The following is a 17,760-nucleotide window of genomic DNA, read 5'->3' on the forward strand; positions in this document are numbered from 1 at the left end:
ATCTACAAACCATGGCAGGTCAATAGACAGTAGGTTTGAATTCTGAAACGTTCATCTTCATTTTTAAGTATTGCCCTGGATCCAGATCTGCAATCGCTGAATGTTATAAAAGTAATTATAATTCTGTGAATATTGATAATGAACAACATGCTGTGTAAAGGGAAATATGTATATTTACTATATATCAACTTAACTAAGGTGAAAATTTGGTTTTTAATAACCTATTCATGTTATTTTTATTAAGTGCTTTGGGGTTTTTTTTTTTTTTTTTTTTTTTTTTTTTTTTTTGAGCTGCCATATCTCAAAACAAGAACTAGAACATGATGAACGATCCAGGCTTTCCTATCTGCCTCACACAAGAATCACTTCTTATGGGAGCCAGACAATGAAGTGCCAGCCTATGACTACAGCCAAACCAATTTTGTCCCTTCTATTCAACTCCCAGCTACATCAATCCCTGCTTTTTGCAGAAAATAAAGGTCTTAAAAACATTTAACTTTTAAAGCTCTATAATCCTGAAGAGGAAGCTAAGGCCATATGCAGGTGCTGATACAAACACAATTTATTTAATGTATCATTTTTTTTTAAAAGGAAAACCTTAATGCAAAGGAAAAGAATTAGAAAAAACCATTTTCTTAATATAATATCTTTGTTTGTTTATTAAGGTTGTATCTTAAATAAAGCTTCTTTCTCATTTCAGAGTGCAATGAGAATGCCTTTTATGTTTTATTGATCTTTAAATTATAAATCAAAGTTTTGTAGCCCTGGGGTAGTTGCTAGACTTATATATCCCTATATGATTTTTTTCACTTGGGAGTTTATATTTTTAAAGAATGCAACCACTTAGAAGTGTCCTAAGGGACTAGGGATTGCCTGTGAAAACAGAATTGAAGTAACTGTGATTAGGATGACCTTGTCAGTGCCTTCTCCGTGTATACCTCTGCCACGGATGGGTCCCCAGAGAATAGCTATTAGATCGACAGGGATAGTGAGATGATAGTTTGGTAGTAATGGGCACTTGCTGCCAAGATTGGTGATCTGAGGTCAGTCTCTGGAAGCCACATGATGGAGAGAGAAACAACTCACACAGGCTGCCCTCTGACCTTCCGTCTTTAGATTGTATGAGTCATTCAGTTTCTGTTATCATGCATATCATGTTGCCATTGCATCATATAGTAGTTATCAATAAATGAGTACATTTATGTTCCAGGAATGCGTCATTTTTAGACACACATTTTGACCTTAATTTGACCGACAGGGTATGATTTACTCACCTGGCCTAAAGGGAAGTTGATGTCTAGTTTTGCAAGCGTCTAATGATGGAGTCCTCTTCTTGTATGTACCATATTGCAAGGGAACTCTAGCAAAGAAGTGGGTGATGTGGTTATACACAGAAGTAAATACGGTTAGCAAGAACAAAATAAGGTGTTACAAAGTAAAAGCGTAGGATTTTAAGCACACTGAACTAGAGCACAGCCAGGAGAGGAATTAACAGAGTTGGAAGTGCTGAGAACTCGGTCCTGTTAAATGCCTATGGTCACAATTCTAACTGTCCTTTCATCTACTTTTGTGATATGGTAGCCATAGGTGCTGAAACAACTGGCACTCCAGACACTACAGTCACCAGGACCACTCTTAACTCTCCCAATTGCCCAGTGCTAAGTGAGCTGGAACGGATAAATTGCATCCCTGACCAGTCATCTAACAAGGTTTGTGTCATACATCTTGTTTGCATTTAGGAAATCATGTCATGGTGTAATTTCTTCTCATCTTTTTTCTCTTCCTTCTCTTTCTCCTCTCCTCATCTTCTTTCTGTTGTCTTCCTCCCCTTGCCCTATCTCATAGAAAGTTATGTGTATGGCAGCTTTGGTAGATCACATAACCTAATTCTGTACTCATATATGTAGGGTTATGTAGCTTCAAGGGAGGAAGAGCTAGAACATAGCCTTGAGTTGCCAGGTTTGGCAAGTTATATCAGAATTTCAGATAAGCAATGACTGTGTGATCGACACCGGGTGGTGGTGGTGGTGCAAGCCTTTAATCCCAGCACTTAGGAGGCAGAGGCAGGCGGATTTCTGAGTTCGAGGCCAGCCTGGTCTACAGAGTGAGTTCCAGGACAGCCAGGGCTACACAGAGAAACCCTGTCTAAAAATACCAAAACAAAACAAAACAAAACCACAAAACCAAAAAAGAATAAGTATGATCCACATAAGGTTTTAGACAGTGAAAGTGTTCTTATGTTTCATGTGGCTACACTTGATTGCAGTCCTTAACTCTCTCATTGCCTTCCTTGTTGCTGGCAACATGCCCTTTCAAAAGGTTATCTGGGATCTACAATAATACCATGCATGTGCACAAAGCATGATTTAGCATAAGGACAAAGTTTCAGCAGTTATACTGAAGGTAATTAATGCCAGCGTAAAGAATTTACAGGGGCACGGCACTTTAGTCCAGCGTTTCTAGATCACTAGCTTATGCACATCCAAGAGGATTATGATAATAAAGTCATTGTACATGACCCGCCATTCACATTTAGCAAATCAAAATATCTAAAGGAAGACAGAGTACAGACTTCTGAGTGAAGTCCATTCAGGTGAAACAACAGATTAGCATTAAGTGCAGAGTGGATGCCTGCTGCACGAGTTTCTGGGACACGTGTGGTAGCTGCTCTGTTCTCACTGTGCGGCATGTGCTTCTCCCGTGATTGCTAAGTAAGACACTCATCTATGTGATTAGACGAATGTCAGGATGACAAATTTATGGCTACATGCCTTAATTACCGAATTTCCATTCCCAGCGTCAATCACCACTAATCTTCCAGGAATCTCCTCTAATCTCCAAATTCAACTTCTTCTCTCAGTCTACTTACACATACACTAAAACTGCTCCCTGAATGTACCCGACTGTACTTTTAACAGTCCAGTCTGCATATGAAGTCAAATTTAAATAGTTTGTCCTACTATTGCAGACCGTTTAGCCTTCTTACACTTCTGTAATCTATGTGCATATCTTAGAGACAGCTCTTGATATGGGTTTTAAGTCCATGATTTATAAGCAGGCCACCATTACCTTCCTTCTTGATGTGGCCTTTTATCCCCAATTCCAGATTTCACTGATGGCAGAAAACAGAAATGTACAGTTAAAGTCCAGATATTTAGCTCAGGAAAAGGATATTAGATAATACTTTTAAACACTTTAAGTTTTCAATTTATTTAGATTCATTTTGTGATTATAAGGAAGAACAAATTTATACACTTAACACAATTTTCCATCCTTTTAATCACCATGAAAGTCAATTAATATGAAAGCTGTTGATATGTATTTTCCATAAACAGTCATGATAATTCTTATGATATTAGAAAGGTAAACTTTTAATATTTGAAAATGCTGTTATATTTTATAGAATACATACTTTGCAAGTTATTTATCAGTTCTGAATTTGGTTAATGGTATCCTTTTCCAACTTCCAATTTTATACCTATGTATTTAAGTGATCAAGTTTTATGACTTACCAGAAAATACAGTAAGTTTTGCTAATATAATTACAAGCGTCCACTTAAAAATTACTCTGGGTTTACATACTGTGTATACCAGTTGATAGTCATTAAGTGGTTCTAGGGAGAGCTACAAAGTCCTAGAAATAGACTTGGAGTGGTGCAATGTTTAGACATGGGACCGGAGCACATCAGAGAAGGAGAGCTGCTGCCTGGGTTTTCATTCTGGCTCTGCTCTGAAGAACTCTGACTGTAGTACTGTCAGGTTTCTTTATCTACTGTTTCAAGTTATCAGTCAATGAGACAGTGTGTGTTCAGATAAACATATTCATCAGGCAGTGATTTTTTTTTAACAGCATTGCACTCTGTGCTTAATGAACACTTTAAAGATGTATTCTCTGTTGAGAATTTCATAGATGTATAACATTTACTTTACCCTCCAACCCCTTCCAGATCTCTTCATATGTCCCCTGCCCAATTTATGTCCTCCCTTACTGCCCACCCTACCACTTTTCTCCACCTTATATTGATTAAAAACTTTACAGTTATAATCTCAATTGTCATGGGACATGTTCTTTGAAAATAACTTGTAGTTTGATTTGGAGACTTGAAGGTCTGGATCATGAAATGGCTGAGAAGTTGTATTTCTTTAAAATTCTACTATCAGATCTAACCTTGACATGGAAGGGAGTGATCATGTTAACTTTTTAAAAAAAGATTTATTTATTTATTATATGTAAGTACACTGTAGCTGTCTTCAGACACTCCAGAAGAGGGCATCAGATTTTGTTACGGATGGTTGTGAGCCACCATGTGGTTGCTGGGATTTGAACTCCGGACCTTCTTTGGAAGAGCAGTCAACGCTCTTAACCACTGAGCCATCTCGCCAGCCCTCATGTTAAGTTTTAAAATCTTATTCAAAATGAAACATATTATGGATCAGTATATAATCAACATATTTCCATGATTCAAGGTTAATTTTAGTTTTTTTTATTACATGTCTATTTATGTGTGTATGTTTTGTGTGTCCACATACCTTTGTGCATATGTGGAGGCCAGACACCTTGTGATAGTTGGTTCTCTCCTTCCATCATGCATGTCCCAGGCATTGAACTCAGGTTGCCAGGCTTGGAAGCAAGCACTTTTCCTGTTGAGCCATCTTGTTAGCTCAAGATTGACTTTGTTTATTTTTAGTTTTTGCAAAGTTGCTGCACACGCAAATGACCAGGGATGCTAATTTTGTGAGTATATACTAATTAGGATTCCTTTATTGTTAAATACTTTAATTTCTAACATTCCTCTTTTTACTAGAAAATGGGACACTTCTCCTTCCTATAGAGATTCATTGGTCCCATGTTTTTTGCTTACATCAGGTCATCCTAGGCCAAGAAACAAGAAGAGTGTTTTACTTTGTCACCACAACAGAGCAGAGCACTGACATGAGTGAATCTTGGGCTGCATATGCTGTTAACTTAATGACATTGCTATCCTGAGAAGTGCTGGGTGACTGTGAGCCTACGGCTTATCAACTAACCCACTCTATGGGTTTGACTAAATATTACTATCTTAATACAGTTTGTGTTGCTATACTGAATACCCAAGACTAGGTAACTTGTAAAGAACAGAAGTTCACTTCTCATAGTTCTGCATGCTTGGAAGTTCATAGTCATGCTGATGTAGGTCGTCTGGCTATATTCTCATAGGGGAGAAGGGAAAAAGCATTGAATCCCATTCACAAAGTGAAGACATCAACTGATCACTGATTAGGGAGCCTCCTCTTAACACCATCATACTGGACATACCTGAACTCTGGGACAGATGCTTTCAACATAACACAAGAGTCACTAACATTGAACTGAACTCTGTATTCTTAGTTTAGTTTGTGGCTTCTCTTTATATATGTGTGGTAAATGTGGATGAATGCCAGCAGAGGATGTCAGGGTCTGCTCTATCGATCTCACTTTATTCTTCTGGGTTAGGTTCTTTTATTGAACCTAAAACTAGCTTGGCAACCAACAAACCCCAGTATTGTGTTGTCTTTGACCCCATAGCACAGGTGTCATTAGGTCCATGTGGCTATTCCTGGATTATTATGTGGGTTTGGGGCATCTGGATTCCTTATATCAGCACAGTAAGACTTATTATGCAGTGGCCCATCTCCCCATATATTTGTGATAAAGTAACTACTCCAAATTTAGTGATACAAAATTATAATTACTATATTGTCAGTCATGGTTTTATGGGGTTGAGACCCATATCAGGTTTGACTTGATCTTTTCTTGGCTGAGTGCTGCTGGCTGCAGGCTTACCTGGTGGCTGATCTACTATGGTGGAGAGATTCAAGATGCACCTGTCACCTTGGCCAAAATAGCTGAGAAGATGCTTCTCCTTGGGTGATTTTCCCCCTTTGTGAAGGCTCAGAAACTCTCTTTGAGGGCAGAGACTCTTCATTGTATTTCTTTCCTGACAGCTCAGGGCTGCAAAAGATTGGGGCAAGTCTGCCTATTCTCTTACCAGCCAGGCTCAGAAGCAGCATCGTGCAGTCTGTTGACCAAATCTATAATGAGCCAGCCAGACTCAGTGGTATGAGCAACATCCACTGGTTTATATCAATATTGACAATATTAGGCTCTAGTTATATTTCTTCATTCCCATCAACTTTGGGTATGAAATACTTCTTCATTTTGCATCTTCTATTGCTCTTAAATGTCGAGAGAAGTAAGAGATGGACAGCGTGGAGCTTGATTATATTTTAAAATAGTAGTGTCAGAATTTGATTTCTCTGCACCTGTGAGTTCAGTTCAGTCATCTGTGGGTTGGAGCTAAAGCCTAAATATACTCCCCAAGACTCCCCATGCACAAAAAGCCTGCAGATGCTGAATGCCTTGGGTAAAATGGCATGCTATTCATAGAGACCTCCATGTGTCTTCCTTTATTCTATTGTACTTATACTACTAGGCATTCTTAGATTGTTAGAGTGACATATTCTAGGTAATGAATTGCTAAGTTTTGTGCTTTAGGAGATAATGATAAGGAAAAAAGACAATGTTAGGTTCAGATGCACTTGTTTAAAATATCTTAACCCAAGTTTAGTTAAATTCTTGGATGTGAAAACTTGTGAATATAGGAGACCAATTATATGTCTATTATGCATTTTTTATTACGTATTTTCCTCAATTACATTTCCAATGCTATACCAAAAGTCCCCCACCCCCCTCCCCCCCACTCCCCTACCCACTCATTCCCGTTTTTTGGCCCTGGCGTTCCCTGTACTGGGGCATATAAAGTTTGCCTGACCAATAGGCCTCTCTTTCCAGTGATGGTCGACTAGGCCACCTTTTGATACATATGCAGCTAGAGTCAAGAGCTCTGGGGTACTGGTTAGTTCATAATGTTGTTCCACCTATAGGGTTGCAGATCTCTTTAGCTCCTTGGATACTTTCTCTAGCTCCTCCACTGGGGGCCCTGTGATCCATCCAATAGTTGACTGTGAGCATCCACTTCTGTGTTTGCTATGCATTTTTAATCTACATGTTCTATCAATTACTCAGGGGTGTGTGTTTAAAATAATCCATTATGCTCTCTCTCTCTCAATTTCCCAGTACTTTTTCCTTCTTTTCTCTGTAATCTGAGGTTTGATCTGAATGAGTTTTGAAAGGAAACAACAAAAACTGCAATTGCTGATTCAAGTTTATGTCACAGTAAAATTTGTTCCCACAGCAAGAGAGGCTGCAGGTGCATGTAGACATCGTTTTTGTTTTTCATCCTGGAAACAGATTGGGTGTTCCTACTTCAGAAACCCAAGACCTGGAATGCTCCAAAATCTAAAAGGTTTTGAGTAGTGACATGATGCTGCAAGTCATGAAACATTGTTCATGGCATTTGGAAATGTGTTTTACAAGTGCTGGCGCTATCGTTGGGTAGAATAGTGCTTGCCTGCCGTGCAAGGAGTCCTAGGTTCAATGTCAGTACTGCAGAAAGGGCAAAGGATCCAACAAGTTTTTCACCTTCAGGTTTTGTATATAAGCACGATGAACTTTGGGTTTAGAGTGCTCTATCCTTAAAATATTTTATCATGTAAAAATAAATAATACAAAAATCCGAGAAAAGCATCTGAAATTCAAACCATTACTTGTTCCAATCCTTTTGGGTAAGGGATACTTAACTTGTATTGGCTATTGATACAAAATTATCATTTTATTCAATGTAATCATTTGTATATAACATCATTTAAAATATCCATCTGCAAGATGTTGACATGTTTTCATTAACAGATATCTAGTGATACTCACAACACGGGGAGAAAAGAAATGGAGAGTTTTGACTTTCATTTCTTTATTGCTAAGAAACCTTTGGCAGGAATTTCACATCTGTAACTCTTTACTCTGTGGACTTTGAGTTCTATATCTGTAAAGCAGTGTGACAAGTAATATTAGTCATCTATTGCTATGGAACACATTATCCCCAAAGATAATGGATTAATGGAACAAGCTATAGTTTCTCATGGTTTTTATATTGGAAATATGTCTGGCTTTGGTTTGATTGGGTAATTCTACCTTTGAGATTCCCAGAAGCCACATTGAATGTGTCTTCTGACATCATATTGACCCTTATAGCTTACCCATGCGGGTTGCTGTGATGACTCCTGTCGATGGTGTTGTTATACTGAGAATCCTGCCTTGAGTTCCTTGATGCATGGTTCCTTTCATGTTATAACAGTTTGCTTCTCCCATAGTAGGGGCTCCAATGGAGAAACTGAAAGAGAATGAGCAAGACCAAATCTACCTTATGTTTGTAGCACAGACAGAAGTAGGGTGTACCATACAACCGTTTCCTATTAGTTGCAAGACACTAGTCTGAAGCCCACACATATGAGGACAGATTTTTTTTTTTTTTGCACTGTTAGTATTTACCCTGTGTGTTTCTCCTAAATTAGGTGCATGAGGAAAGAGAATATACTCATTTTAGCTTCCATTTGACTCAGACTTAAATAGTGGCATAGGCAGGCACATCCCTTAAGGCAAATTTTTACTCTATTTGGTTTGCTAAGGAAATATTATTTTCTGTCTTGTGGGGAATTGAGGTACTTGTCATGTGTGGAATATGCATACACACATACAAATGTATAATATATAGATTTAAAAGCACTCATCTTTGAGTCTTAAAAAATTGTATGGCCTTTCCACCTAGTCCTTCTGAAAGTTTCAACAAGACAGAATTGGGGATGCCTTTAGAGATGATAGACCTGGGGACACCCTTGGATGTAATTTGTCTTGACTTCACATGTTGACTTCTGCTGTTGCATCAATTGTGGCATAGGTAGGCACATCCCTTAAGGCAAATTTTTACTCTATTTGGTTTGCTATGTGTATATTTAGTTCATACATAGAGATACCCAATAAGTATATTTAGTTCATACATAGAGATACCCAATAAGTCCTGATACCCCTGCACTCCATACACAGGTAAATAAACAGTACATAAAGTCAAATCAAAAGTGGTTTAATTAAAAAGTATCTGAGGAGAGTTGATTGAAAAGCCTTTTATACTTTGTCATCTTTACAATTTAAAGGTAATATAGATGAGGCTCCATTTGTATTTTGGGATATCGGTGATGTATCCATATTATGGTTTAGAATTTTAAAATATCTTTACCAGATTTGTGTGTGAAGCATACATTGTGTTTCTTACACCATTTCATAAGAACACTGGCAAGGAAAACTAGAAGTTTTGTCCCTTGGTATTCTGCCCGATGTCTCATTTGTAAAAGTGAAGTTGTTAATCTCACAATCTCAAATTAACTTATAGTTCCTAAAAGGTAATGTCCTCTGACTAAATGGAGCTGATCAGTCTAATCTCTGTTTCAGGGCACATGTGATGAGCGAGGCTGCTGCTGGGATCCTCAGGGATCCATCAGTGTTCCTTGCTATTACTCCAGGAATCATGGCTACAAAATGGAGAGTGACGTTGTAAACACAAATGCAGGTATGCTAAACGTAGAACCCTAGACCTGGAGGCTTGGCTCCTTCCTAGGAGACATCTGTAGTAGCACATAGAGTACTATCACACTGCCCAGGTGACAAAGGTAGGCACTGCTCTTATCAGTGATTAGATTTGGCATCAAGGAGTAATTACCTTCTGTCTTAGTAATTCAGAGATTCTGTTCTGTTTCTGGCTCCACTTTTTTGGTATATATTTATTTCTTTTCTTTGTATATTTATTTTTTCTTTATTCCTCTCCCATATAATATATATCCTGACCATAGCCTCTCTTCCCTACCCTCCTTCCAGCCCTTCCCTCACCTGTTCTCTGCCCCAGATCCACTGTTCCTTCATTTCCATTCAGAAAAGAGCAGGCCTCCCAGTGATATCAACTGCACATGGCATAAAAAGTTGCAACAGAACTAGGCACAAACCCTCCTATCAAGGCTGTAGGAGGCAGCCCAAGTAGGAGGAGAAAGCATCCTTGAGCAGGCAAAAGTGTCAGAGACACTCGCACTCCCATTGTTAAGGTGTGCAACAAACACTCCAAACCAAACAACCAGAGCCTCTAAGCAGGGATCTTGCCTCACTTTTATACATCTTCATGACTTCATGTAATTATCATGACCATTTTTGTTCTCAAGTTTATTTTTAAAGTCTAGAATTTGAAGTTAATAATCCCTGAGATTCCTTTATTCTGAAGTTATTTTTTTTTTTATGAAACGGAAAGAGTTACAACTTTATAAGCATGCTTCTGAAGTTACCTAGTTAATGTCAGTCTTCATGAGCTAATATTCTTCCCATCCCTAAGGAAAGGGCACCATGATGAGCCTTCATCATGACTTCATCATGTGAGGGTGACAGTGGGTACTACTGTGGAGAAGCTCCTAGTGTAAAGAAGAGGTGGGCTCTTCAAGGCTGCAATACTCAATTATAGTTTAACTGAGGACACGACCTCAGTATACAGGATGCTTTGGATGTAGTGAGAGCATAACTGAGAAAAAATAATTGAGAAGTGAATGCTCACAGTCATCTATTGGATAGAACACAGGGCCCCTAGTGAAGGAGCTAGAGAAAGTACCCAAGGATCTAAAGGGGTCTGCAACCCTTTAGGAGGAACAGCAATATGAACTAACCAGTAGCCCCCAGAGCTGTGTCTCTAGTTGCATATGTAGCAGAGGATGGCCTAGTGAGCCACCAATGGGAGGAGAGGTCCTTGGTCTTGGGAAGATCATATGCCCCAGTACAGGGGAATGCCAGGACCAGGAAGCAGGAGTGGGTGGGTTGGGGAGCAAGGAGTGGGGAAGGTATAGGGGCTTTGGGGCTAGCATTTGAAATGTAAATGAAAAAATATCTAATAAAAATGCTGTTAAACAAAAAAAATAATTGAGGACATAAAGGTGTATGATCCCCAGCTGGTGGTGGTGCACACCCTTAATCCCAGCTCTTGGGAGGCAGAGGCAGGTGGATTTCTGAGTTTGAGGCAAGCCTGGTTTACAGAGTGAGTTCCAGGACAGCCAGGGCTATACAGAGAAACCCTGTCTTGAGAAAACCAAAAAGAAAACAAACAAACAAACAAACAAACAAACAAAGGTGTATAATCAACATGGGACCACCAATGAACAGGAAGCATAGATTAGTCCTTTGGGTTATGATTTTACCCAGTTCTTATAGAAAAGGGATGTAGAGTTTTGGATAAAGTATTAAGTTAGCTTCAGGGTCCAGTTCAAGCTGAGATGTGTATATAGGGCATATGTATCTATATATTCCCTTCTTTGAGAAACAAAAGTGTTTGATTCTCTGCCCCTTTGACCAAAAGTTTAATTTTATGTAGCCATTGTTTGCAAATTTAGAGAACCAACTATGAAAATCTTTTTCTCCACCACACTTTAGGATTCACAGCCACACTGAAAAACTTACCTTCTGCACCCGTGTTTGGAAACAGCATCGAAAACATCCTGCTTACAGCAGAGTACCAGACATCAAATCGCTTCCACTTTAAGGTTGGAGTTTGTTTTTAAAAACCTTTTATTTGGTCTCTTATACCTTATAACTGTGGTTCACTCAAAGGAGCACATTTTGTGGTTATGTGATGCTGGTTTGTGTGTGTGTCTTCAATAGCTTTCGTTTTGTGCTGAAACGTCCTCAATACATACTGAATTTACCAATGAGCTTTCAGTTTCTACTCATTTGTCATAGATACCATGGAGATTATGGGAGGGAACAAGATGGTGCCACAGGTTTGAATTTTCTAGGGGTAATACATGTCTTCAGAATCATGATGTATCTCTACCTAAAGACTGATGTGGTGCCCAACATATAAATGTATGAAGCTGGCAATGTAGCAATCACATTACTTTAGATATAATGTCAGTTTGATCACTGTCGAATTTCCAGTACCAACTGCATAGGAAGTACTGGTACTGGAAAGGCCACTGATGGTTTTGAAAGATAGGTCAGATTTCATTTAGGCTTTGTTTCTATTCTTGTCCCTGGGCAGTTGACTGACCAAACCAAGAAGAGGTACGAAGTGCCCCACGAGCACGTGCAACCCTTCAGTGGAAATGCCCCTTCTTCCTTGAACTACAAAGTTGAGGTTTCCAAGGAGCCATTTAGCATCAAAGTCACCAGAAAAAGCAATAACCGTGTGCTGTAAGTTTTGGAAACTTGGGCATCTCCCTTATCCCAGATCTCTGGTCCTGGAGATGCCCCCCACCCCCCCCTGTCAGTTGCAGATTTCCATTCATTTCCATAGCCATCTAGCCATTGCTCTGTCCTTCCCCACACCTGATCCTGAACCCCTCATTTCCCTCTCCATGCCCCTTCATCCCAGTTCCCTCTTTCCATCTGCCTCTTATGATTATTTTATTTCCCCTTCTAAGTGATATTCAAACTTCCTTACTTGGGCCTTCTTTCTTGTTTAGCTTCTTTGGGTCTGAGGAGTATAACATGTTGTCTGTATTTTATGGCTAATATTCACTTATAAGTAAGTACATACCATGCATGTCTGTTTGGGACTGTGTTACCTCACTCAGGATGATATCCTTAAGTTCCATCCATTTGCTTGCAGCAGATGTGTAGTTGACCTTCATGTGGGTCCTGAACAAAAGCTGTTGCACATATATGGGGTATGTTCTATTAGTTGGGATGCTTTGTCTGGCCTCAGTGGGAGAGGAAGCACCTAGCCTTGCAGAGACTTAAAGTGCCAGGGTGGGAGCATATTATGGGGGGTGGTGGTAGTAGGAAGATGATGATAAGGGGAAGTGTATAAACTACTGATCTTACTGTGCTCCAAGCGCGGATGTGTGCTTGTGAATCTTTCTCTCTCTGTGTAGTCTTCTTTCTTTTTACTTCCTTCTGTCTGCACATTTTTCTTTTCCCTTTTGTCTGTCTACGTAATCACACAAGCATCAATCAAGTCTTATTTAGGGTCTATGACCACTTGAATACAGTGCTCTGGTTATATTGTAAGGTGTAGAAGGAACAAGCAAGGGGTGTACCACAGTGAGATACCTGGCCGGGAGATGTTTTCTCTTTTGGTATCTATGGGGACCTGTCAGAGGAAGGCTTGGAGAGGGGGTATTGTGTTGGTGAGCTGTGGAGATCACTTGTCTGTGGAGAGTACTGAGTCTTTCTCTCCCTACTTCTCACTCATGTCTGTGTTTACCTCCCATGTTTAGGTTTGACTCAAGTATTGGGCCCCTCCTCTTCTCTGACCAGTTCCTGCAGTTCTCTACCCACCTGCCAAGTGCTAATGTATATGGTCTGGGTGAACATGTGCACCAGCAGTACCGACACAATATGAATTGGAAGACCTGGCCCATGTTTTCCAGAGACACAACCCCGAATGAGGTAAGCTTTCAGGCTTCTTTCCTCTAATCTTGAGGGTCACATAGTATAGTTGTTTAGAGTGAAAATCTAAACCGAGGCTGCTTTGCTTTGGAGATCTTCTACTTATCAACTACATGATTCTGGGCAAGTTGTTACCTCTTTGGGTGTTCAATTCCACATTGGGGTTCTACAATTGGGGTAATTACATATGCTTAGCTAGCTCATTCAGGAGTTGTGGAACTTAAAAGTGGGGTTCATATACTCTCCTTGAAGCTGGTGATAAGGGTTAAATGACTAAAAGATGTCAAGTATCTAGAAGACTAAATATCACAAAGAACATGCCCAATAACTTTCCCATTGAAATCAAATTAGGAGCCCATGGTAAACTGTTTTTCAGGCAGCAGAGACAGCATCTTATTCTCACCCTGTCTCACTTAAACACATGCTTGCTGCCCAAATACCTGTCAGAAAAGTGGAAAATGTGTTTCGAGAGCAGTTTATGTGGAGCAGCTGGTGGTGATGACCTAATCTGGAGCTTTAGACCTTTGCTGGCCAAGGGGTAAAGCATAAACAACACCAAGGAGCAGTGTGGACTTTCAGACCCTGTAGGGCTCTGTATGGTGGTTATTTATATTAAAACTCAATAGACCACCTGCAGATAAGGTTAAGCTGGGGTCAGGAAGGCTTCTTTGAGAAGAGAGATTCTATGAACTATGTTTTCAGAATTCTCATCTTTTCATATTTTAACAAATTCAAGATCTTCATATTCATGCTAGAATTGTCACGTGTTAACATCCTCTAAGCAGAGATCTGAACCCATGAAGCTTATTGGCATCTTCATTGAACATAATGTGATGTTTAGACTGATTGTAAATGTTTATGTCTCAACTGTCTTCTACAGGATGGAACTAACTTGTATGGTGTGCAGACGTTCTTCCTGTGCCTTGAAGATAACAGTGGATTGTCCTTCGGGGTGTTTCTGATGAACAGCAATGCCATGGGTAAAGGACAAAGGATTGTTCTCAAACAAACAAGCACAGGATGTGTCAATGCCCCCTTTCCAGCACTGTGTTTAAATGAGTGAATCCACTTTACAGCCTTTAAAACATGGCTTTGGGATGGCTGTGTTCTCTAACTTTACATCTTTACCTTGCTGCCTAATGGCGTCCATGTGCAAAACGGCTCTTCTTGCTTCTCAGCTGCTGAATCTGATTGCTTACATGGGAATACTTGCTGTTACAAAGTTAGGAGAACTCTTCCTGTAATCTACTGTAAAACAGGTTCTTGAGCATGATCCCTCCTTAGTCCTACATTAAGTGATCCTGACTGGCAGTTCTAGTACAGTCGCCACAAGGGAAGAAAAGATGGATCAACACTTTGCAGGGTTAATGATAGGCATAGGACATTTAGCATTGTTGGCTTAGATCAGTGCTACTCAAAGATATGGTTCACAGAGCGCTTCATGTCCATATAAGATGAACATAGACATTGAGAGTAAGCATTGATTTAGCATCCAAAGGGTCTGCATAAACATTTTTCATAATTAATGTGCTCTTTTGTAGAAATACCATTTAATAGAATAGCCCTTAAATTTTATTTTCTTCTATTTTACTCTTTTAAGAGGTTACTCTTCAGCCTACCCCAGCAATCACATACCGCACCACTGGGGGAATTCTGGACTTCTATGTGTTCTTGGGGAACACACCTGAGCAAGTTGTTCAAGAATATCTAGAGGTAAACATGAAATCATGGTTCTGACTAATGGACTCCTATGTAGCAAATATTTAAGAGATGTAAGCTTAAACAGACATGTTGACTAGATACACCTGAGCTGATACATTTAAGACATAGGACAGGCTTCATCTGTAGAATGGAAATTTCTTTATAAAGTTTTTATATTATAAAAAATGTGAAAGGATGTAAAGATACCCCGAATGTAGCCATACTCTTATGGGGGGCGGGGATGTTCAAGTTGATTAACATTATAACATTAGTGAATCAATACACTGGAAAATTGAATATATTTTGTGCCCCAAACCAATGCATAAAAAGGCTTTGTTTTAAAATGTATTGTGCTGGTGAGATGATTTAATTGGCAAATTGCTAGCTACATAAGCATGAAGACCTGCAGTCAGCTCCACAGCATTTATGTAAAAGCCTAGGTACGCACCTGTCTCTGGGGTGACAAGAGACCGGGGGATCCTTGGGGTGAGCTCACCAGCCATTAATACAGTGGGACCAATCAGTGATTCCAAGTTCAATGTAAGAGAGATCTGATCTTAAAATTAGAGGGCAACTAAGGAAGATATGCTACATAGACCTCTGTTCCCCACATGCACCCCCCACCACATGCATGCTAACTTTCATTTCACATATTTATTTTAGCTCATTGGACGGCCAGCTCTGCCTTCATACTGGACACTTGGGTTTCAGCTCAGCCGGTATGATTATAAAAGCCTAGATAATATGAAAGCAGTTGTGGAGAGAAACCGTGCAGCACAACTCCCTTATGTAAGTAAGCTTGGACATAGTTTCCTGAAATCCAAGGAGGGAAGAACGGAACAGCCCTTGCCTTCCCCATACTTTCTCTTTGAGGGTTTTTTTTTTCCTTCTATTTTGGGTAATAAAATGAATATTTATGCATTTAGACTACTAGAGAATTTGTCAGATCAATAACTTGTTTTCAAAAATGGTAGTTTCTTTCAGTGGGAAATGGTGCTTACAGACTGACAAGATAGAGGAGGCAGCAACCTTGGTTCTGACTATATGTTCTATTAGTTCCTTTTTCTTTTGCTTATGGTGGTCATTGCATTTTCACAGAACTAAACTTTGAGCTCTCATGTTAATTCCCTCTAGCTCAGGTTTTAGCTTATACTTCTCCATGAAGTTTTATTGATATATATATATATATATACATATATATATGTATATATATATATATATATATATAGCATATATTACATATATATTACACACACACACACACACATATATATATATATATATATGTATACTAGTTGGGTTGTTTTGGCTCAAAAATATCATATTAGAGGTTGACTATAGAGGTGACATGCAGTTACTCCAAGATCCCGGTATAAGCTTGATTCTCAGATTTTGTGTCAGGTAACACCTAATTCAGATCAACCATCTCCATATACCTTACAGTTTAATACATTTTAACAAAAATTTTGTGGGAATATTGAAGAGATGAGATATTTCTAGATTACAGAGAGTTAGGCAACACACACACACACATGCACATGGGTACACTAATACAAATTGGATTAGACCCAAGTTATCTACATTGGCCCTCTTTTTCACATGTAAGAAACTGAAGCTAAATTAGGAAAGTAGTTTGATTTTAACCACTTACTTAGCTTGTTGGTGATAGGATTTATCGTTGAAATGATTTACAAAATCAAGCGCCAAGGTTGAAGTGCGTTTGTTCCACACTTGTGTTTTGACTGCTGTTCGTTAGTGAACAGGATTTGTCTTCCTGCAAACTGTGATCATTTTGTATTTGAAGTAGAACTGCAGTAGATATTTTGGAATTGGGAAAGAAACTGTGAAAAATATATGTAAAAGAAGTGAGACTGAGAAATCAGGATGACTAGAAGAAGTCTGTGATTAGAGTTGTGTAAGACATTTGGGTGAATGACTCAAGAATGTTTTGGCCAAAGATCTGGCTGGCTGGCCTCTTGTCTTCTAGCCCTCAGGACCTAATGTCTTTGGGAGGTGAGGAGGAATAACGGACAGAAACAGTGGAAGCAGAACTGAGTTAAGGAAAATTAAGCACAGCTAATACAGTAATGAGAATGCCAAGTGTCTTCTGTACTTATTTCAAAGTTCCATCCATTTAGCTGTAGATAACAGAAGGACCAGGATTGCCAGTTCAGATCTCTAGCACCATGGCTGCTTTCTGCTCTGAATGGCTCTTCTTACATACAGGCAACCGTCTCCTTCCTGGGTAATCCGAGGAATGGAGGAATAGGATTTACTGTTGCACAATGGTGTAAGGTGTGAAAGGAACTACTGAAATAATTCAGAGTCACAGATGGGTGCTCAATATTACAAGTTCAATAAAGCACAGAGTACATGTTGTGCTTAAATGTTCATGCTTTGAATGACCAATTTTGAATATTCCTATTATAGTGGAGGCTATAATGGGAAATTAGGTATCAGGAAGACATAGAAAGAGAAAATTTAAAAAAATTCTCTAGAGTAATCCTGTTCTCTTTCCCTCTTCATGTCCTGGTCACAGACATAGTCTAAACTTTGCTTGGTTGTCAGTATTTTCATATAAAACTAGGAAAGAATAAATGCCAATGAGTTGTAGTAGTGATTAAAAAAAAAACCCAAACCAGTTATTGGGATAGTGAATAAGGAAGAAGGGAGAAGAGAAATCCCCTTCCTTTCTTTATCTTGGGCATAGGGTGAGTTTTTATCTTGATAGC

General features: G+C 39.2%; 1 protein-coding gene across 9 annotated transcripts in view; it reads left to right on the plus strand.

The window, feature by feature from the left end:
- Positions 1-17,760, plus strand: part of Mgam (maltase-glucoamylase) — a 140,293-nt gene that overhangs the window by 14,408 nt on the left and 108,125 nt on the right. For all 9 annotated transcript variants that reach the window (NM_001171003.1, NM_001368875.1, XM_006506044.2 and 6 more), the window contains 8 exons: positions 1,582-1,709; positions 9,362-9,479; positions 11,369-11,478; positions 11,976-12,127; positions 13,156-13,327; positions 14,208-14,307; positions 14,928-15,040; positions 15,692-15,817. In NM_001171003.1, coding sequence (NP_001164474.1) covers positions 1,582-1,709; positions 9,362-9,479; positions 11,369-11,478; positions 11,976-12,127; positions 13,156-13,327; positions 14,208-14,307; positions 14,928-15,040; positions 15,692-15,817 — 1,019 coding nt within the window. The remainder of the gene's footprint in view (positions 1-1,581; positions 1,710-9,361; positions 9,480-11,368; positions 11,479-11,975; positions 12,128-13,155; positions 13,328-14,207; positions 14,308-14,927; positions 15,041-15,691; positions 15,818-17,760) is intronic.

This window comes from Mus musculus, chromosome 6, assembly GCF_000001635.26.
Source record: "Mus musculus strain C57BL/6J chromosome 6, GRCm38.p6 C57BL/6J".
NCBI lineage: Eukaryota > Metazoa > Chordata > Mammalia > Rodentia > Muridae > Mus > Mus musculus.